General features: G+C 34.8%; 8 protein-coding genes across 8 annotated transcripts; 4 read left to right on the plus strand and 4 right to left on the minus strand. All coding sequences in view use genetic code 12, as the record gives it.

Moving 5' to 3' along the window:
- Nucleotides 1-189: 189 nt before the first annotated feature.
- On the plus strand, nt 190-888 carry CAALFM_C307240WA (uncharacterized protein; the record flags this gene model as incomplete). The annotated part of the gene is made up of 1 exon (XM_714780.1): nt 190-888. The coding sequence occupies one exon, from the start codon at nt 190-192 to the stop codon at nt 886-888; it is 699 nt and encodes a 232-aa protein (XP_719873.1).
- Nucleotides 889-1,226: 338 nt separating this feature from the next.
- GCD2 (translation initiation factor eIF2B subunit delta) lies at nt 1,227-2,729 on the plus strand (the record flags this gene model as incomplete). Its single annotated transcript, XM_714779.1, has 1 exon — nt 1,227-2,729. One exon carries the CDS (start codon nt 1,227-1,229, stop codon nt 2,727-2,729), a length of 1,503 nt encoding a protein of 500 aa, XP_719872.1.
- Nucleotides 2,730-2,786: 57 nt separating this feature from the next.
- Nucleotides 2,787-8,366, minus strand: ECM29 (Ecm29p; the record flags this gene model as incomplete). The annotated part of the gene is made up of 1 exon (XM_714775.2): nt 2,787-8,366. The coding sequence occupies one exon, from the start codon at nt 8,364-8,366 to the stop codon at nt 2,787-2,789; it is 5,580 nt and encodes a 1,859-aa protein (XP_719868.2).
- Nucleotides 8,367-8,548: 182 nt separating this feature from the next.
- On the minus strand, nt 8,549-9,238 carry UBI4 (ubiquitin; the record flags this gene model as incomplete). Its single annotated transcript, XM_714774.2, has 1 exon — nt 8,549-9,238. The coding sequence occupies one exon, from the start codon at nt 9,236-9,238 to the stop codon at nt 8,549-8,551; it is 690 nt and encodes a 229-aa protein (XP_719867.1).
- Nucleotides 9,239-10,268: 1,030 nt separating this feature from the next.
- CAALFM_C307280CA (uncharacterized protein) lies at nt 10,269-11,225 on the minus strand (the record flags this gene model as incomplete). Its single annotated transcript, XM_714773.1, has 1 exon — nt 10,269-11,225. The coding sequence occupies one exon, from the start codon at nt 11,223-11,225 to the stop codon at nt 10,269-10,271; it is 957 nt and encodes a 318-aa protein (XP_719866.1).
- Nucleotides 11,226-13,175: 1,950 nt separating this feature from the next.
- On the plus strand, nt 13,176-15,326 carry CAALFM_C307290WA (uncharacterized protein; the record flags this gene model as incomplete). The annotated part of the gene is made up of 1 exon (XM_714772.1): nt 13,176-15,326. The coding sequence occupies one exon, from the start codon at nt 13,176-13,178 to the stop codon at nt 15,324-15,326; it is 2,151 nt and encodes a 716-aa protein (XP_719865.1).
- Nucleotides 15,327-15,589: 263 nt separating this feature from the next.
- Nucleotides 15,590-16,780, plus strand: NOP13 (Nop13p; the record flags this gene model as incomplete). The annotated part of the gene is made up of 1 exon (XM_714769.1): nt 15,590-16,780. The coding sequence occupies one exon, from the start codon at nt 15,590-15,592 to the stop codon at nt 16,778-16,780; it is 1,191 nt and encodes a 396-aa protein (XP_719862.1).
- A 299-nt stretch (nt 16,781-17,079) lies between these two features.
- On the minus strand, nt 17,080-20,673 carry SLK19 (Slk19p; the record flags this gene model as incomplete). The annotated part of the gene is made up of 1 exon (XM_714766.1): nt 17,080-20,673. One exon carries the CDS (start codon nt 20,671-20,673, stop codon nt 17,080-17,082), a length of 3,594 nt encoding a protein of 1,197 aa, XP_719859.1.
- Between the last annotated feature and the right edge of the window lie 895 nt (nt 20,674-21,568).

The following is a 21,568-nucleotide window of genomic DNA, read 5'->3' on the forward strand; positions in this document are numbered from 1 at the left end:
TATACTTGCTAATGTCAAAAATCATGTCTTCACACATTCCAGGTTGTAGCTAAATAACTGGGAGAGAAGCAAAACTTGTCAACTACAGAGTATATACATATATATTATTATAAAGTCCCCCCAAAATCTGATATTTTGTTATTAACCAACTCATTACCACTTTACAGTATTATATTTTAAAATAACTCTATGAAAACTCAATCCTTATCTATTTTGTGGTTACGGTTATACATATTGATTTTATTTATTAGAAACTGTCTTTGTGATGAGAAAATCATAGACAGCTCTAAATATGGAAGATTAACTATCACCAACAACACTTCCCAAGACACTTTAGAGGTTGCAAACACTCTACCTAATTCTCAACCAAAAATGTTTATGCACAAAACTGAGACGTATTCCGTTGAAGTAATTAATGCTACTACCTTGTCTGAAAACACACGAAAGAAAAGGTTTGATGTGTCTGGACCTGTTCGAACACCTGCTCAAGCAAATGTTTGTGTTCTAGGTGCTGCCTTTAGTTACCAAGTTATGAAAGACATACCTAATGGAATTAAATATTTATTGAAAACGGATCAATGTCAGACAGATTTGGCAATGGTTGAAGTATACAGAGACATTGATGTATATTGGCAAGCTGGTGAAATCACTGGATCTTGTGACCTCATACGAAAATCTGAAATAATTGAATTGGTATTACAAGAGCAAATTGATGAAGTATACAACACACGTATTTGTGCTTTCCAATGTATTAAGTTAAGGCGTGGTTTGGATTGGACGTTTTATTTGAAATTTGGAACCAGTAGAGATTTGGTTCAATACACAGAATGCAGCAGCAAAACAGGAGGATTCAGTGAATGTAGAGAAGGTGAAATTAACGATATTTGACACCTTTTAACATAAGTGATTGTGGGGATTGTAGAAGAGTATTTCAGGTTTGTGGAGATAATATGAATTACATTGCTGAATATCTAAATTATCACTTGTTCTTTCCTTTTTATGTACTTCCCGCATCATTTACTTGTTCAAAAAGTGCAATGTTATACGTTTCTCTACTTACAATATATTATCATTTCTATAAGTATCCATCTCTAAGATATGTTATTGATATTTGAGCGATATCACACGACCTATAATCTGATATTTGTTTGAGAAGATACATTTAAAAATTTTCTGTTCTTTCCAATTCACATTTACGATCAACTGTTATCTCAATACACCATATTATGGCTGACGTGGAAAAGAAACCGGAGGCGGTCTCCTCTGATCCAGCAGAAAAGAAACTTTCAAACAAGGAGTTGAAAGAATTGAAAAAGAAGGAAAAGGCAGCCAAAAGAGCAGCCCAGAAGGAAGCCATTGGGATCACTCCAGAACAACAAAAGAAAATAGCCGAACAAAAGATTGAAAAGAAGAAGCAGCAACAAACTACATCAGCATCAAATGTAAAGAAACAATTGAACCAAACTATTGTCAAAGACGAAAGAAAAGTTCCAGCTTTATTTGGCCATTTAGAGACTCGTGAACAAAGAAATGCCGCATCACCAACTATTTCCAATGTTGTACATCCTACCATCTTGTCCCTAACATTGAAATATTCTAGTTACAAAGTTGTGGGATCAAGTTCAAGATTGAGCAACATGTTACAAGCTTTTAAACAAGTGATCCAAGATTATTCAACCCCTGAGAACACAACATTGACTAGACATTTGACAGCTCACTTATCCCATCAAATTGAATTCTTGAAAACGGGCCGTCCTTTATCAGTTTCTATGGGTAATGCAATCAGATGGTTGAAACAAGAAATATCTGTGATTTCAATTGATACTTTAGAAGCCAAAGCTAAAGAAATACTATGCACAAAGATTGATGATTTCATTAAGGAAAAAATCGTTCTTTCTGATCGTTTGATTGTGGATTCAGCTTCAAGACATATTTGTAATGGGTCTACTATTTTAACTTATGGCCACTCACAAGTATTAGAAGAGTTGTTTAAATATTGTGTCGTTGAACAAGGTAAAAAATTCAATTTAATAATTGTGGATTCTCGACCTTTATTTGAAGGGAAGAAATTATTGAAAAACTTGGTGAGTACATCTTTGGAAGAAAAGGTTGAAACAAATTCTGTTTCTAGTTTGACAATGGAAAAGGTCCCAATTACACAAAGTCACATTAGTGTTCAATATGTTCTTATCAATGCCTTGTCATCAACTCTTTTAGAAGATGTGGATTGTGTGTTTTTGGGTGCCCATGCAATGTTATCCAATGGACGTCTTTACTCCAGAGTGGGTACTGCTTTGATCGCTATGATGAGTCACACCAGAAATATCCCGGTCTTAGCCTGTTGTGAGTCTGTCAAATTCTCAGACAAAGTGCAATTAGACTCTGTCACAACTAATGAATTGGCTGATTCTGAAGATTTAATTCAAGGTATTGATTCCAAGAAACCACCACAAAAACAATCATTTGCATTAGAACAATTTTTGAAAGAAAGTGAACAAGAAAACAAACAACCAAAACAAGTTAAAGGTAAGCTGGAAGCAGATGCTACCGCAGACCAATCAGATGATCTGGAACCTTTGAAGAATTGGCAAGACGTGAAAAATTTAAATATAATCAACATTATGTATGACTTGACCCCACCAGAGTATATCAACAAAGTTATCACAGAATTGGGTGCGTTACCTCCTTCTTCTGTTCCTGTGATTTTAAGAGAGTATAAAAATGCATAATATATAGCTATTGGGTAATTTAGATGAATGTGAAATTTAATTAATATCTATACATGTTTATGTAGTTTTTCTAAGTTCTGTTAACACAACATTTGAATTTTCTGTTCTGGAAAACTCTTCCAATGCATCGATTATAGTCAGTGTTTGGTGTACTTTGTTCAAGTAGAGGTTTAATTGTTTTGATAACCTTATAAATTGAATTTTCACGTTTTCAATAGAATCGACCGTTAGACACTTTTGTTTCAAAAACTCCCATGTACTGATTAATAGATTGGCATTTACTTGTTTCCCCGAGTCTTCTATTTCTGTCAATACTTTCTTAAATATTTCTGTAGTTTCCAATTTAGATCTCCATGTATTTTCAATAAATTGTGATTGGAAAATTTTCACTAATCGATCAAACACAAATTCAAACAATTGATTATTAATATCAGGCTGTGTGTAAAATGCAACTGCCACGTTATTCAAAATCTTCAATTTCTTTTCCTCTAATTCAATGTTCTCTTTGGCATTCAATTTTCTGGTATCTCCCTCGTCATCCATCTCTTCATCACTGTCATCGTCAGTAGAGTCATATCTATCACTCAACACGTTTGTCATGATTTCAATATATAAGTCAACAAGTTCATCGTCTTCATGGAAATGGTGGATATACTTACCACAAGAAACAATTGCATGCTTTTGATAAGCCTTGTTTCGTCTTTTGATCTCAACCGTTACAGTTTTATTAATTGCTTCGTAAATATCCTGATGATGTGCAATATACGTTTTGGACATTATGGCAAACGATACCAATGAATCAAAAACCAATTCCTTACCATCCCAAGATTTTCCCTTATTGGATTCTATTAATAACTTTAGAATTTCATCAATTATTGTAATAGAAAATTGATTCAAATTATCAATTACCAAACACAAGTTTGAAAGTGCCTTGGCTAATGTCTTTCTTATCAAGAAATCATTAGACTTGAGATATTTTTTAACTAAATCGATAATTTCCACAAGGTATAATTTGATTGCTGAATTACCGCCACTGGTATTTTCAATCCACTCTCTTTCGAAATTCTCAACCACTTCTTTGCTAGGATCGAATCTTCCGATATACGCAACTGGTAAAAATGCTGAAGCTACTGTTTCGAATTTATCCCCAGAATACTTGGAGACACTCTCACTGGCTACGGATGCCAAAACTCTTGACCTTTCGTCACCAGCGTCGGTTGCTTCAAAGTACATCTTGGTGATTTTATTTGAATATTTAATCACTGTTTCCACTTTCGCAATTCGACACAAATGACCACAGGCTGCTGCATAGCTTGAAGCAACTGTGTCGTTTCGATCGTTAATTTGAGTCATGGCAACAACCAATAATCTGTCACCATATGGTTTAACCATATGAAGATGATGGGTTACCATATTCATAATTACCATTGCAGCACTTACTTTGGTAGGCAAACCAACTCCTTTCTTAATTGTTCTTTCCAATCTGGTAATGAAATCAGGTAGCAATAAATCATCCAATTGATTTAATAATTTTTCAATTGCATCCATCAATGGCGAATGTCCCACACTCTTCATTCTTTTCGCATCAATTTCATTATGATCAACATTGTACTTGCTGGCATTCAAAACTAAATAATTGACAACTTCCGGTTCTAAACTTGAAAATAAATTTATGAAATTCTCAATTAACTCTGGGACATACTCTTTCATACTCTTGTTTCCTGATTTACACAATTTCAAGACAGTTTCCAACGCGAAATCTTTAACTTCTTGTGAATCAGACAACAAACCTTTACTACCAAGTAAAAATGGAATCAAGAACAGTAAAATAGATTTTGTATTGGTGGACGCATTAGAATTGGTTTCCAATAATCGAGTCAATTTAGTTGCTAATGATTTGGTTAAATTAGTGCCTTCTTTTCTCACACTTTCCTTGATATCATCCATAACCCTGAAACTCATGGTCCATATATCGTCAAGTTTAGACTGATACTTGTTCAACTCTACCATCTGCAATAAATCATTCATGGCAGCAGTACTCCCTTGTCTGGTTCTCCACTCTTTCTTACCCATACTAGTTAACAATTCTTTTAAAATTTTGTCAAAATTAGCATCTACTGCCTTGGAAGTGTCCTTAATCAAAGCATTCCAGATATCATTCATAGATGTAGAAACTCCGACATTTGGATCATATCTATATCTGAACAATTTGGGAATTAATCTATCAGCTAGTTGTTGATTGTCTGTCAAAAGTTTATCTAATGATGATTGTGCCAAAATTGATTCTAATCCAAACGCTATACCTTTTCTAGAAGACCATAACGACGATGATTTTGCAAGGGACATAAACTTATACACCAAACTTGGATCACCAACATCTTGGGCCAAGTTTAAAACATCTTTGTAAGTTGAGACTGACCCCTCGTTTGTCCGTAACAAGTCTGGTTCAAATAATTCAGTATCGTGCTCCACTGATCCTGACGTGAAAGATGAAGTGTTTGATTGGGTGAATGATTTCAATAATGATTTCACAAGTGTTTCTTTTAAATCAAAATCACCCATTTCATAAACCAACCCCAACCCTCTTGACGCCGATTCTTGGACCAATTCGTCCCTGTCAGCTAAAAATCTCATAAATGCAACATGAATTTCTGCTGCTTTGGAACGAACAGCATCAAGGTTATTACAATATTGTACAAGAGACAATAACCAAATACAACCTGCTTTTCTTAAGGATGGCTGAGTGTTTCTGCAAGCAGCGAGAATATTGTTCAACAAAGCTGCCACTCGTGATGTATCATGGGGAATATACTCGACAGTTGCATCGGGAATGTCCAACTGTTTGCTTAATAATTTTGAGTTCCAACCAGCAGCAGCGACAACAAGTGCTTCTCCAGAAGTAAACAAATATTCCACCTGTTTTGAAACATGGGTGTTGAAAATTATTTGTTCGTCATCACTCAAACTTTCGGAATCCAGCCCAGTTTTTCCAGTTAAGGTCAAATACCCGAATGCTATAACTGAACGTTCGTCAATCTTTTTCACCTTAGCTCTGATAATATCCTTGAATCTATCAACAAATGACGATAAATCTTGGTTGACTATGGGGCCCAACACGCCAAACATAGCTAATTGTGAAATTGCATCTAATGCCAGATAATAAAAACCAGATTCTGATAACATCGTTTCAAGCATTTGCAAGATACTTGTCAAAACTGAGGTTGGAATGACCTGTAATCTGTTTCTCAACACTATTCTAGAAATTAAATAACTGGCTGCTAATAGTCTACCCTTTGACTTTTTATATGTTGCGTTTGCAATTAGTTGGTTTAACAAAGAGCCAACATCCTCATCGGATACACCTGGATGACTAGCAATAATAGCAAACGACTTGCATACTCGTGCTAAAGAAATATCATCAAGAACATCAGCATCAACCAAACGCAATAAATCTTGGGACTTTGGAATTAGTGCTTCAACCGCTGTTGAGAATGCAGAGGACAATAATCTAGCTAATATCAAACCATAAGAAGTATCTGTGGTAATACTAGTTGAATTGTCAAATTGGCCCGTGACAGCATCAACACAAATAGACAACAACTTGAATACACTTTCCTGAACTGTGGGGTTCTGCATTTTTGCAATAATTAAATTTCTCACAGTGTCATTCATCTCAATTGCCTTTTCAAGTCTAATGGACCAGTCTTGATCACATGCAATAACTGTCGTCTTATCTTTGACTGCATTCATCACTAATACTTGCTCGGCAAACCCAATTGCCTTAGGAAGCGACAAAAAAATTGCATTGTCGTGAGACGTTTTAGCATTTTCAATTTCAGTCAGTAAAGTGGCGATAAAAGACTCAAATGATGGGAACTCAACTGATGATTCTTGCCCTAATAAGTATGAAGTAGATTTGAATTCAGTGGTGTTTCCAGCTTGGTTTATATTGAACCAATAAGGATGTAATCCATTCAAACCTTCTTCAATAGTGTGAGGAGCATGGGTTTTTGATGTACCCAAAATAGACAAATACCTTGCCTCTGGGTCTTGGAAGGGGTACGTTGAGTTGACATATTTAACAACAATGTATTTGGCTGAATCAATAGTAATGTACTTCCGCAACAAACTTTTTAATTCAATTTTTCTGGAGTCAGATAAACTGCTCAAATGCACTGTTAGTCCTGAAAGCGCTTGCTGAATGGAAGGGGTCAATTCTGGTGATTGATTTGTTGCCCCTAACGAATCAAATAAGAACTCCAAAAAGGACCAGTCATTAAAAAATATACTAGGCTGTGATTTCAAAATTTCACCCAACGCTTCGTATTTCGAGTTTACGTCCTTGATTTTGTTCAGATAATTTGTCCCCATTGACACTTCAACACATGGCCATCCTTCTGCGATTATACTGTTTCTCAATTGATGAGCGATGTCTTCGTTGAATTTTTCTAAATTTTCCTCTGGCACTGGTGACTGGCCAAGCTTTCTTATAAACTGTATTGCCAACAGTCTCAATCTGGAGTTATCAGATCCAAGAGCAGCTGACGCGATTTTGTCCTGCGAATGTACTTTATGACTTTTAATCAAAACCTGCAAGATTTTGCATTGCAAATTCGAGTCGACTGCTGGAGCATTTGTGCCAAGAAACAACAGAATGATATAGTCGATAAATGATATATTATCATACACGATAATCAGATCAAAATCAACGCCCAATTTTCTAAATGCGATCTCTGATGGTTCATTTATTGAAGACGAAGGATCTGCCGATGCAATTAATAATGGCAAGGCAATTTGTTCAGGAATAAAACCAGATTTCAAAAATTCAAGTAGATTATTTTTGACTTGGAAAATATCGTCTCTCGTTTTATAAGTGACTGCTGCGTCGGTTGTAAAAAAAGCATTATCTTGTACACTCAATCCCGGTGTAGCCTTATTTGTAGACTCGGGTAATAGCAAGAGAAATTTGCTAATAAGTAACGACAAATATTGTTCATCAATTGGGTTCTTGTCTAATTGTAAAAACCTTCTCATATTGTCATATTCGTCTGTCCCTTTCATAGGCATTTTCCAATTCTGCAATAACTTACAGATGATATTGAAAATTCTTGCTGATATGGAATTGGGATAGTTATGTAAACCTTCAATGATAGTGGGGATGAGTTGTTTCTTTTCCTCTTCATTTAACCTATCCACACCTCTAGAAACAAATAAAGCGGAATATAGTCTAACAGATGTTGGGTCAGTCTCAACATTGGGGGTTTTGATTTGTTGGATCAAAGCTTCCACTGGGAGTTTAATTGTCCTTGCTGCCGTTATTCTTGGTACTATATGCTGAATGATTTTGAGTACAGCTTGTCTCACTTCAATGTGAGGACTGGCTAACTTTAATAGGACTGGAGCAAGATATATGTTTAAGGCATTCTCGAATTGCTTGTCGTTTTCAGCTAAAGCTATTCTAAGCTCTACCTTATTAACCAAAGCTAATTCTTGAGAAGACATAAGTAAGGAGAAGTTTTGGTTGTTTTTAGGTGTTTTTGGTAGAAGTAAAAATAGTGGCAAAATTTTGGTTTTACAACAGAGAGAAAAAAATGAGTTTAGGCGAAAACTAGAGTTTGCCAATACCAACATTTGCATTTCATGCAGAGAATTATCAATCAATTCTTTATAGAGTTTATAAATGTCAGTTTAAGCTGAAAAAAAATTATTATAGTACAAATGTAAGATACTCTCATAATCAATGGGACCTGAATTGGACCCTCATAAATTAAAGCCTAGTCTATAAAACAAAACTATTTAGCAGCAATGATTATAAAAAATTAGAAACCACCTCTCAATCTCAAGACCAAGTGCAAGGTAGATTCTTTTTGGATGTTGTAGTCAGACAAGGTTCTGCCATCTTCTAATTGTTTACCAGCAAAAATCAATCTTTGTTGRTCTGGTGGAATACCTTCTTTGTCTTGGATCTTGGATTTGACGTTATCGATGGTGTCAGAAGATTCGACTTCCAAAGTGATAGTCTTACCAGTTAAAGTTTTAACAAAGATTTGCATACCACCTCTCAATCTTAAAACCAAATGTAAAGTAGATTCTTTTTGGATGTTGTAGTCAGACAAGGTTCTACCGTCTTCCAATTGTTTACCGGCGAAAATCAATCTTTGTTGGTCTGGTGGAATACCTTCTTTGTCTTGGATCTTGGATTTGACGTTATCGATGGTGTCAGAAGATTCGACTTCCAAAGTGATAGTCTTACCAGTTAAAGTTTTAACAAAGATTTGCATACCACCTCTCAATCTTAAAACCAAATGTAAAGTAGATTCTTTTTGGATGTTGTAGTCAGACAAGGTTCTGCCATCTTCTAATTGTTTACCGGCGAAAATCAATCTTTGTTGGTCTGGTGGAATACCTTCTTTGTCTTGGATCTTGGATTTGACGTTATCGATGGTGTCAGAAGATTCGACTTCTAAGGTAATGGTTTTACCAGTCAAAGTTTTAACGAAAATTTGCATTGCTTGTAGATTTGTATATATATGTTAGTTGACGATTGTCAGAATTTGTAATGTAAAATAGAAAGAAAAAGCAAGAAGAAAAAAAACTGTGTTGATTCATTTCAAACAGTGGCGACCTTCCACCCCCTATTTATAATCTTTTGGTTATCGATTAACACCGCATTGTTGTTGGTCAGTGCACGACAGTGGTATGTGTGTGCTGTACGTAAGGTCACGACATTTTCCTAATTTAGACAACAAAACAAAGCAATTACTACAACCAAAAAGAAAAAAGAAATTCACATTATTAATCGTCAGCGTCAACCAAATGGTTCGAGTTCACCATTACTTCCCAACGCTTTAACTATTACTGTCGTTAAGGCAACTAGGATATAGCAAAAAAGAAAAGAAAAAAAAAACACTTCTTTAGTCGGATTAACTATGAGGAACAAAGGGTTTTGATACAAGATGGATTTTTCATTCCAATTAGCTTGCATCTATCAATTGTTATGAATGACCTACCCAATGTATGAAATAGTTGTGTTCATAACCTCTTCGATCTTATTAGCAATTGAATAACAAATTAAGCTTTATTGACCGTCATATATTATTTGTTCAGCCTCTCCTATTTTAATGTCGCTTCACCCAAGAAATGTCGCAACTACTAAATTTTACTAGAACAATCGAAACCAAAAAAAAAAGAAATTTAAATATCGCAGAATTTGAGCTACCAAAGACTAGACCTATCTGTTGCTGGTGTTGTCTTTGAGGTTTTTAAAGCTGAATGCTACCGTAATTATAAATTAAACCCGTTTGTATAAACATGGTATAAACAATACAAACTTGTATTGAATTAGAATGAACGAGGAAGGAAAGTCTCTAACAATAACTTTACAATTGAGAGAATACAAGAGAAGATTAGCAACAACAGCTCATGATGACTTTGTAAAAGTTTAAATTCGAAAAGTATTGCCATTATATTAAACATTATTCATAACCACGTAAATCAAATAAAAAAAGAAAGAACGAAAAAAACAAACACTATATAATACTAAAAAATAGGAGGCAATTGGTGTGGGTTAGTGATGGTTGGTGAAGTATTTGGAGGGCTTGAACCTGTCGTGATCGGCTGATACCGGCTTGGTTGTTTTAGTATACCATCCATATTATTAGTAAAAGAAAAATCAGCAGCAGTGTTGGAACTGTTGTAGACGTCATTACTGTTAATATATTCATCTTCAGTATGGCTGTGATGTTCGCTTATCGATCTGAGTCGCAAAAGTGGTGGTGTTGCAGGACGTCGAGGTGCTTGCTGTTGTTGTTGTTCTCGGGTGGAATGTTCTTGCTCGACTTGCAATAAATCCACGCCATCCAAACTAGTTCTTTTCAATCCTGGAACCAACATATCTGTTCTTAATTTATGAATATTGATTCTGTAGTTGTTCAAATCTTCTGGTGCTTCCAATAAAGATATGATTTTGTTAACTTTATGCCGTATCGGTTCCTTGTATGTGGAAGGATACGAAATGCGCAGTAAGGGGGAAATAATCAGTTTGTAATCCTTCAATAACCAATCAATAAATTGCACAGAACCATTTTGTAAAAGGTATAGTATGACTGTCAATGCTTTTAAAAGACTAAGGTAAACTTTGTCATCTAATACTTGTTTGTATTTAAGTGTATTAACATCGCTAGGTGTATCTGGACTGGGCAATGTTTTGGATCTTCTTGGAAAACTGTGGGTTCTGTGAATGGTGGATGATAATTTGGATGTATTTGACCGCTTCATCCCTGTGCTATTCATAGTTGTAGGACATATATCTAAAACTGGTTTCAACCTTTTGGTGATAATAGAGATTATGATAGACAAATGTTTTTTACTAAATGTAAGGCTTGCTAATTCAGTCAATTCATGGTTATAGGGACCTAAAGGTTCATTATTGGTGGCGGACTTTATTTTAGACTCAGTGGACGATGTCAAATTCCTCAACGATTGGACAAACGGCATAGTTGATTGTAAATTATGTTTCACTAAAATTCACAGACTGAAACTGACAATAACAGGTGTGGTGATAAACAGAGTCTCTGACACAATGTGATAAATGTTTGTATGAAAAATAAACACGAAAAAAAAAGGGAAGATAATTCTAACCAGTAGTACTGATATAAAGCTATTTCTCTTTTGAATAGATAAAGAAAATAATGACAAATGGAAAAATAAGTCGTGATAAGAAGAAGAAGAATAGTGAAATATTAAATATTTAATCTTTACTCATCATACTAGATATGTCAGGCAATGATGACACTTCCAGTTTTGCTGTTGTTTTTATTGTGTTTATCTCATTGCGTGGAATAGCCGGCAAAAAAAATTAAAACCTCATCTTTTTTTTTTCGTTCGGGTCTTAGTAATTCTCTTCTAAGCCGATTTTATGAATTTGCGGCAGCCAGATTCTCATTTTACATGAGAGATTTTTTTCAAAAAAAGAATAATAGCTTTTACAAGACTAAGTTCTTCCAATTTACAGCCGTGAACTGATAATGTCCTTAATGAAAGGGCACAACCTTCCAGCCAAGTTGTCCAAAGTATATTGCTATCGTATCCTAGGGTTTCGATAATTATAACCGGACTAGAAATCTAATTTGTCGGACATAAAAGATCCTGGATTTTGTGTCTATATCCAAATGGAGCCAACCAGCAGGCAACGCTCACTATCTTCTTGGCCGGATACTTGAGGTATTTTTCCTTATCCAACGGCCTAAACAATATTTAAACCTATATCCGAACCAAAAAAAAAAGAAAAACATCGTAGCAAGCTTCAAAAATTCAACACGTTTGAGATTGTGTGTCAGGTTAGAATTACCGTCAGAGGTAAAACTTGGTGTGTTACTACAGTTGCGACGTTGTACTAACTCAAAATAAAGTTACCAAACGAAACAAAAACTCCACATTTCAAGCTACCCCTAGCCTTTTGGGTTTTCTTGACATTGGCAGAGTTACTTTAAAACTGATTGTAGAAGTAGTAGGTTAAGTTAATACTGGGAGTACCTAACAGCCACAGTATCTTGTGAATTTGAAGATAACCGGAGCTTAGCCTGAAATAGACAGTTTTATTTGTGTGTAGAAACCAAAACTAGTTGGGAAATTAATTGTCGTGTGAAAAATTAGCAGAAACAAAACAAAAATTGCTACTTAGTATTATTTTGCTTTTTGGTAATTGTAGTACGACCTTTAGAAGATTCTGTACACTACCACCACAACAGAAGAAAAAAAAAGAGGAAAAAAGAAACGAAGAATTTCAAGTAATTAATTACGAAATTATCAAAGCAATTTAACTGGACGGATTAGAAATTGTATTGAAAATTACTTTACTACAACATCAACAACAACAACAATTTCTGTTGGTTGTATTGAAAGTCTATTCAACAATTTATTGTAAACTTAACTAAACTCTAAAGCTGATACAATATAGAATGACCCCAACGGGACAAAGTAAAAAACCTTAAAGAAAAATAAGATAAAATTTTTTTTCTTTCTTTTTTTTTTGTCTTGCATCTTCCATCGGGTCCAACCTGTGGAATTCTGTAAGTGTAGTACGATATTAACAATACCATACAAAAAAAAAGGAGTTAGTGGTAAGTGGGGGCGATCCTAATACAATACGATTCGCCAGTAATATTACTACTACTATTCTCTTCGACCCATAAATAATACAACAACAACAAAATTACTTTGGAGCAGAGCAAAAAAAAAATTATTGAGTAAATAAATAAATGAATCAAAAGAACCTGAATTTGTATTTTTTTTTTAAAAAAAATATATATATATGAATTGTAGATCGACTCAACAACTCTTTTTAACAATCCCCTTTACTTCTTCCTGTTCAGTTATTACTTGACTCCTTAGTTGCACTTAGTACTTTCCTATATATATTCACCTTTTTCCTAAAAAAAAGATTTGATGTTGCAGACTTCAAAAGGTTCAAATTCTTCATCAACTTCAAGCTCAAGATCTGCTAGCATTTCTACAGCCACACCAAACACTATAGTGGAAGATGAAGAACTATTATGTGATCCTAAATCTGAATTGACACCACCAGCAGTTGCAAACCCTTTGAGACCAGTATCTAAATCTAATACTTCTGTGGAAGATGATTCAAAGCCGTCATTCACCTATGATTTGGACGTGTTTAATTTGTGTAAAGAATACCTAAATACCAGGAATCATCATGGATTAGCATTGATTGCCAGACAGAAGGGTATCCCTCCAATTTTGAGGTTCAAAGTGTGGCCAATATTGCTCAAGTCCCATCCATTTGTTATCAGTCCTTTTATTCAGCCAGATAGTGAACTTTTAAATGAATCTACTTCAAGTAGAAGTAATTCTTCTTCTTCTTCAACAGGAAGTAATACCCCGCTACTGACTGCCCCTGGAAGCATAAAAGATGCGGCAATAATTGATGGTGATGCTAACGATAATGATAACGATAGCAATAGCAATAGCAATGACGACGATAATGATAGAGACGACAACGATGCCAACACTAAAGAAAAGGAAGAGGACGAACGGAATAATAAAATAAGAGAAAAGATAAAGCGTGATCTTGCCAAGTATATCCAGAGACTAAAGTATTCACAATCAAAATACACAGTTAGTGAAACAGAACATGAAATACTATCGATTTTAGAAAATGCAATTATGAAATTCACTTTGAAATGGGGGAAAATCATAAAATATGATCTGTCTTTAACCTGGATTGCCTTGAACTTGGCAGAATGGTTCCCACCAATACCGAAAACTCCATGGGTTTTAGTCGGAAAAGAGTATTCTAGTAGCCATCAATCATTAATTGTAAATTTTTTGGACGATTATTCAAATTACATTGATAATATACCTGATTTGAGAGAATACCTTGAAAGACTCATCTACCACGATGAAAAAATATCAACTATTTCATTTAGAGAAGTATATGAAAGATTAGTGTTGGTATTGTTGCATTGTCCACAACCTGTTTCTCGAAGAAAAAAATCGGATAATCAAGGACTGAATCAAAGAAGAAATCAATCAGAGGTGCAAAAGGATCAACAGTCCTTTAAAGTCAATAAAACTACGTTGCCCAAAACAGGTGGTACTATTGAAGAAAGAGTTTCGTATTTTATCTATTGTCTTCGTAAATTGATCCCTGAATTATCCCAATATTTCCATGAAGAACAGATTTTGACAAAATTTGGTTGTCTTGATGATGAGTGGTTAATTTGGTGGTTGAAATTTTGTGGAACAAAAGTATGGTCAAAATACGATAGAGGCAGAATTTGGGATTTCATGTTGGGTTGGAGGTTGAAAAACCCGAAAAGAGATTTCAATTACTATTATGAAAAACTAAATTATGTTAATAGAAACACTTTAGAAAAATTGGGTCCGGATATCTTTTGGTCTGTTGGTAATGAAGAGGAAGACATCAGTGGTGATAACAATGTTGATGCCAACGCTAATGAAATAAATAATACTGAGAAAACTGAAACAGGGAAACTAGTTAAGCGTGAAGGAGATATAAAGAGAAGCTCATTCAAGGATTTGGTCAATGAATTGAGTAATGAGTTACATATCTCAAAGAGGGTATCCACTGATGAGGTGGCGACATCTACTTCTTCCCCGGCAACAACAAAAATGGCATCTTCATCATCTACGTCATCAACTCTAACACCAAATGTTTCAATTCCATTTTCCAGAGTTGATCCTCATGTTGCGTTAATTTTCATTTCGCTATCGTTATTGAAATCGAAAGAAAATATATTGGTTGAGCTTGATCAACATGAAATCAGGCAATTTTTATCTCGATTACCTTCAAAATCATATAAATATAATCAGAAAAGAAGCACTAGACAAAAAAGAACAAGCTATGCATCGAATGCATCATCAACTTCTAACTCACCTATGGGACAACTGCCTGTGGATCGTGATGAAGATTCCATTTTCCCCACGAGCAGAATTGTTATATCAAATGATTCTAAAGATCAAAAACATAAAGTTAATTTTATTGATAATATTATTCTGGAAGCTGGTGAATTATGGAGAAAATGGCTATGGCTGGAAATGGTTGAGGATAATTAGTTACGAAGCATTGTATGTAGACAAGGTAATACAAAGTAAAGTATTATTTAATAGTCAATTGTTTCACTGTAGTACACGCTTGATTAACAAGGTTAGTGTTAGAGTATTGATATGGGTATTCAGATGCAACAAATACTTGTCTAGGTTACGTCTCTTTGTGTCTTAACTTAGATTAGGACAACAGGAAAAAAAGGAACTCCAAAAAAAAATATTTGAGATGAGATGCAAATGTCTACACTAAGCATAATTCAATACCAATAATCATGTCTGATACTGAAGAACATCTACAACAACAACATGTCGACTCTAGAGAGTTAAAGAAGGAAAAAAAGAGTAAAAGCAAACTGAAATCAAAAATATCTGATTCTGATGAAATAGAAATCGATTTAAATGCTCAAATCCCACTTTCTAAAAAGCAACAACGTCAATTGAAAAAGGGTAAATTAGATTTAGAAAAACTAGCCAGAAAGAACCCATCACCTAAACCTGAAACTAGTACAAATGACAACAACGAAAACTCTGAAGATGCTTCTGGTGTGAATCTGACAACAGTGACGTCAAAGAAATCACCATTTGGTGTTTGGATCGGGAACTTATCATTTGACACCACAAGGGAAGATTTGATTCGGTTTATAGTTGGTAAAACAACTACTCTGGATCCAAAAATAACTGAAGAAGATATAACTCGTGTTAACATTCCGAAAAAGGGTAATCAAATCAAAGGGTTTGCATATGTTGATGTACCTTCTTCGTCTCATGTTGAAACTATTGTTGGTCTTTCAGAATCAATTTTGAACGGGAGGAAATTGTTAATTAAAGATGCTAATTCCTTTGAAGGTCGTCCTGAACAATCCAAATCAGATGCAACACAAAGTGGTGGAATCAATAGTTCAAACCCACCAAGTCGAATTTTGTTTGTTGGTAACTTATCATTTGATACAACTGAAGATTTATTGGAAGAACATTTCAGACATTGTGGGGAAATAGTGAAAATCAGAATGGCCACTTTCCAAGACACAGGAAAATGTAAAGGTTTTGCCTTTATTGATTTCAAAGATGAAGAAGGTGCCACAACAGCATTGAAATCAAAATTAACCAAAATGTTAATCAATAGAAAATTACGAATGGAGTACGGAGAAGATAGATCTAAAAGAAGACCAAAAAGAGCCAACGATTTTGGTGATCATAGTAATAATAATAATGATAGCTATAAAGAGAATAATAGAACTGTTAACGACAAACCTGAATTTGATTCCCTGAATCAAAGATTTGATGGTAATGATTCTTATGGTGAAAGAGATAATAAAAAGAGACAATACCGTGAAAGAAATGATGGATATAATAAGACCAACAATTCCAACAAACGTATGAAATCTTCAGTTGCTCTAGCCTCGGCACAAAGAGCTAGTGTTGCAATTGTCCCATCAGCTGGTAAAAAGATTAAGTTTGATTAGATATAGATAAAACTTATTCATTAAATAAAATGAAAATAAAAAAAACAACAAATACGAATATATAAAATAAAAAAATAATAGTAACATCATTGTTACAATCTCAAGACTTCAATTAGAATCAATTGTCAATAAAAATAAAATAAAATAAGATGAATCAAAAACAACAAAAAAACGGAGATGAATTAAATAATGAAATCAAACGTAAAAATGACTCGAAAGGTCTGGTAAACGCAATTAAAACTTTTGTCTTTTTCTTTCTTTCTTTTTTGCTTCAATCTTCGGTTTAAAAAAAAGAATAACTATTCGGAGATTTTCTCAATAAGGACCACCTTATTTTCCAAATTCTTGTGTTTCTCAAACTCTTCTGGACTAACTTCAAAATAATTTGGATTGTGCTTATTAGCTTCATATTCACTATCTGAGACAACTTCGTAAACAGATTGAATTTCAAAAGATTCATCATCAGCATCAGTAGAAGTTTTGTTACTAGAAACATTCTTGGAAACAAAAATGCCAACACTGGGTTTTTCTTCAATATCATTGGCATTAATACCGCCAATTGGCTTTGTATCTCTGGCAACGACAGTATTCTTTTCCGCATCTAAAGCTGTGACTCCTCCAATTGGTTTAGCATCTCTAGCAACAACAGTGTTTTTCTCTGCATCCAAAGCTGTGATTCCACCAACTGGTTTATCGTCATCCTTAGCTATAACACCAGTTTCCGCAGTGGTTTCTCCTGCTGCAGAGTTAACGTCTTTGGATTTATCCTTCTTGCTTAACTTTCTGCCCCAACCTTTAAATTTGTCACTAAGACTATTGGTTCGTTGCGCTTCAACTGGAGTAGGGGTAACACTTGCAGCATTTTTTTTAGAAGAAATTGTGCTGGTATTGCTTGAAGTAGGAATACTTGCAGCAGAACCACTTGGTTCAGTAGTAGTTGCAAGGGGAGACAGAGATTGACTTTGACCTGGTGCAGAAGTAGTAGTATTACCTTGAGTGCCACTACCATTACTTGGTAATTGCACATCTTTATTACCAGATGGAACAGCATTTGAAACACCACTAGCAATACCTGAAACAGCATTCTTTCCAGCACTACCGGCTGCCAAGGCTCCGGCTCCGGCAGCTGCTAAAATACCTCCTGCGATTCCTAAAGCTGCTCCTCCATAATGATGATCTTTCTTCTTATCATCACTTTCATTTTCTGTTTTAGCTTCATTGCCAGTGTTTACACTCTTTGAATGAGAATTTTCATTGTTGCCAACAACAACATCCTTAGATTTAATAACAGGAATGGCTCCAGACTTACTATCATTGCTAATTCCTAAAAAATGACCACCTTCAGATGATGTCTGTTCTGGTTTTTCAAACTCAATCACTTTGGTTAATTTGTCCACCTCCAATTCTCTTTCTTGAATCAATTTCTTGACTCTTTCCAATTCTGGGTCTTTGTATTGTTCGCTGGCTAATCTTGCCTTTTCTTCTCTCAATTCCCTAATCTTTTTCAAATTGGCAACTTCCTCCTCTAATCTTTGTTTTTGTAAGTTTTCAAATTCCAATTTATCGTTGAACAATTTGGTTTTAGCTTCGTGTTCTTGTTTCAACTTTTCAATTTGTGCCAATTTAGCTTGTGCAACTTTTTCTGCTTCTTCTCTTTCTAACTCGGCAGCTTTCTCCTTTTCAGCTTTCAAGTCTTCAATTTCTTTCAACAATCTATCGGTTTCTTCCTTTTCCTTGGCCTTACGTTCATTGTAAATACGTTCACTTTCGGCCCTCTCCTCTTCAAACTTCTTTTGGTCGGTCTCTCTCGACAAGATTGCTTGCGAGACTTGGTACTCGACATCATTTTTTTTCTTCTGAGCTTCTTCTTTTTCTTGTTGTTCTTTCAACTCTTTCTCTTTGGCTTCCTTTTCTGCTTGTTCTTTTTCAAGTCTAGCCTTCTCTTCAGCTTCCTCTTTTTCCTTTCTTTCACGCTCTTCAGCTTCAATCTTGGCTTGTCTTTCTCTTTCTTCGGCCTCTTCTTTTTCTTTTCTTTCGAGTTCTTCTTTCTGTTTTTGTCTTTCTAATTCTTCAAGGTGTTTTTGAGTCTCGTATTCATGAGTTGCTTCTAACCTCTTACGTTCATGATCTCTTGCAGTTTGTTCTGCCAATTCCCGCTTCTCTTTCAACCAAGAAGCGTGTTTATCCTTGGCTTCAGCAAGTCTCTTGGCTCTGTCCTCTTTGTCGGAGTGCAAGCTGGTTAATCGAGCAGCATAAGCAGCAGCAGAGCCAGCCAAAACACCAACTTCTGCCAGTAAACCTTTGTGCTTCTCCTTTTTATCAGAAAGATCTTTACGGATGATTGTCAAGTTATCATCTAATTCTTTCTTCTTGGTCAAGTTGGCATCAATAGAATCTTGGTGTTCCTTGTGGTTAGCCTTCAAGTCATCTAACTTGGCAAGTTCAGTATTCAATTGGGCAGTCAATTGCTCAATTTTGTCAGCCAATTCAGAGTTTTTGTCATCTAATTCAGTTTTCTTGTCTTTCAATTCCTCAATTTCTTGAGTAGCAGTTTCTTGACCAGTTTTAGCATCTTCCAATTCTTGCTTCTTTGTAGCTAACAATTCTTCGTGGTTTTTCTCAATAGTTTCCTTGTCAGTAGCATGTTGTTCTACTGCTTTGGCTTCACGTTCTTCGTATTCCTTATTGGCAGTTTCAATTTCACCTTTGGTAGTTTTTTCAAACTCAATGGCAGTGTTGTTTGATTTCTTAATCATAGTTTCGAAATTAGCCAACTTTTCTTCAATTTCTTTATTGAATTTGTCCTTTTTCTTACCAATTTTACCAAGATACTTTTCAAAATCGGATTGCAATTTACTTTCATGCTTCTTGACCTTGTTGTCCAACCCCTGTTGTCTTTTGATTTCATCTTCTTGTCTTGTTTTGGAAACTTCGTCATTGATGTTAGTAATGACTGGGGCAACTCTTTTAGCAGCAATATCCAACAATTGTTGTTGGGTCATTCTTAATCCTGAACCCAATTCAATAACCTTGTTTGGATCCTCGATTCTGTTGGCAATAGATCCAACGCCAATAGCATTCAATTCTTGATAATGTTTCAATAATACAGGCTTATCTTGCAATTTATCTAAAGTTTCCTTATTTGGCAATTCAACTGGTTCATACTTGAACTGAGATGGCTGATCAACTAGTTCAATTGGGTTTTCTTTGATTTGTTTTTCAATGTTGTCATCGCCTTTGAGTGCTTCTCCATCTTGAATTTCTGGTTCAGCAGCATCTTTTTCAAGTTTTTGTTCTTCTACCTCGGATGCAGCTGAGACTTCTTTAGGTTCAGCAACTTCTATTTCTTCGTCTTTTGGTTGATCTGTGACAAGCTTTTCTTCGGCCTTGTCTTCAAGTTCAGCTTCTTTTTCCTCGGCTTCGTTGGCCGGTTCTTGTTTGTCTTCGTCTTCAATCAATGGTTCCTTGGCTTCAGTATCAACTTTTGCTTCTTCCTTGGTCTCATCTTCAATCAATGGCTCTTTAGCATCAGTCTCGAGTTTTTCCTCAACTTTTTCGGCCTTTGTTTCTGTTTCTTCTTTGGCATCCTTGGCTTCAGTGCTTGTAACTGTTGCTTTGGTTTCTTTGGCCTTTTTTGCTTCAGCCTCAGCTGCCTTCTTCTTTTTGGCTTCGGCTTCTAAAGTTGGGTGGTAAGAAAACTTAACAGGAACTTTAATATGTTCAATTTTGTTTGATTCTTTGAATTGCTTGTACAAATTGATTTTCTTTTTAGGGTCCTCTTCAGAAGCTTGTGATCTAAATGGAGATACCCAAGTATCTCCACTGGTCAATTTCTTCAATATGCCTTGGGATTCTTGCTTGGTTGGTTTGGGAGCTTCTTTTGTTTCGGACATATTAGCAACCAGTGATTAATTTAACGAATTAATTGTAAAGATAAAAACAAAAAAAGTTAACAGAAAAATATAATTGAAGTATAAAAAAAAGAATAAAAGAAAAAGAAATGAAAGGAATGGGAGAAATTGGGAAAGAAATAATGAGCAATATAAAACTATAGTGGTAGTAGTAAATGATAGCAATGAAATTTGTGTGGATAACTAAACTGTGTGTCAATGTACGTTGAAAATTGATGATGAAATGGCCCAAAAAGGGAGTATGGACGACAAAGCAAGCAAAATAAAAAAAAAGAGGGGGTGTGCAGGAAGAAAGGCGAACAATAAGAGAGAAACACGGAGAAGAAAAATTGGAAGAATTCCTGACTAAACAAATGAAATTCTATAAGAAACTCAAAAATAGATTAGACAAATACTTTTGGCACTATTAGTTGTTTTTAAAGTGCAAACCCGTAGAGCTCGGTGAAACTATATGCCAAAACTATTTAAAATCTGGACTATATCAACAATTTCAAATTTGTGACGAAAAATCTTGTTGTTGTGATACAATACATATGTTCAACCAAATTGACTTCAATTGTAATTGATATAGATGAAACTGAAGAAGTAAAAGCCTAAAGTTAAACTGTTATAATAATAATAATACATCCCTTTTAAAATACAGGGATCTTTGTCAATTATTATTTAAAATATGGTCTGTTGAAGGAATGACGAGTTCTCTGTGGTTATCTTTTTTTTTTTCTTGTTATTAGAATGAGGATTGGTGCCACAAAAACTAAGTTTGGTGAAGAAATTTCCTGAATAGATTCTTCTTTTCAACTAATGTTGTCTACTGAGTGAATTCCAGAATACTCTGGATATTAATTACTTTATCTAATATGTGGATTTAACATTTCTA

Source organism: Candida albicans, chromosome 3, assembly GCF_000182965.3.
Source record: "Candida albicans SC5314 chromosome 3, complete sequence".
In the NCBI taxonomy this organism is placed as follows: domain Eukaryota; kingdom Fungi; phylum Ascomycota; class Pichiomycetes; order Serinales; family Debaryomycetaceae; genus Candida; species Candida albicans.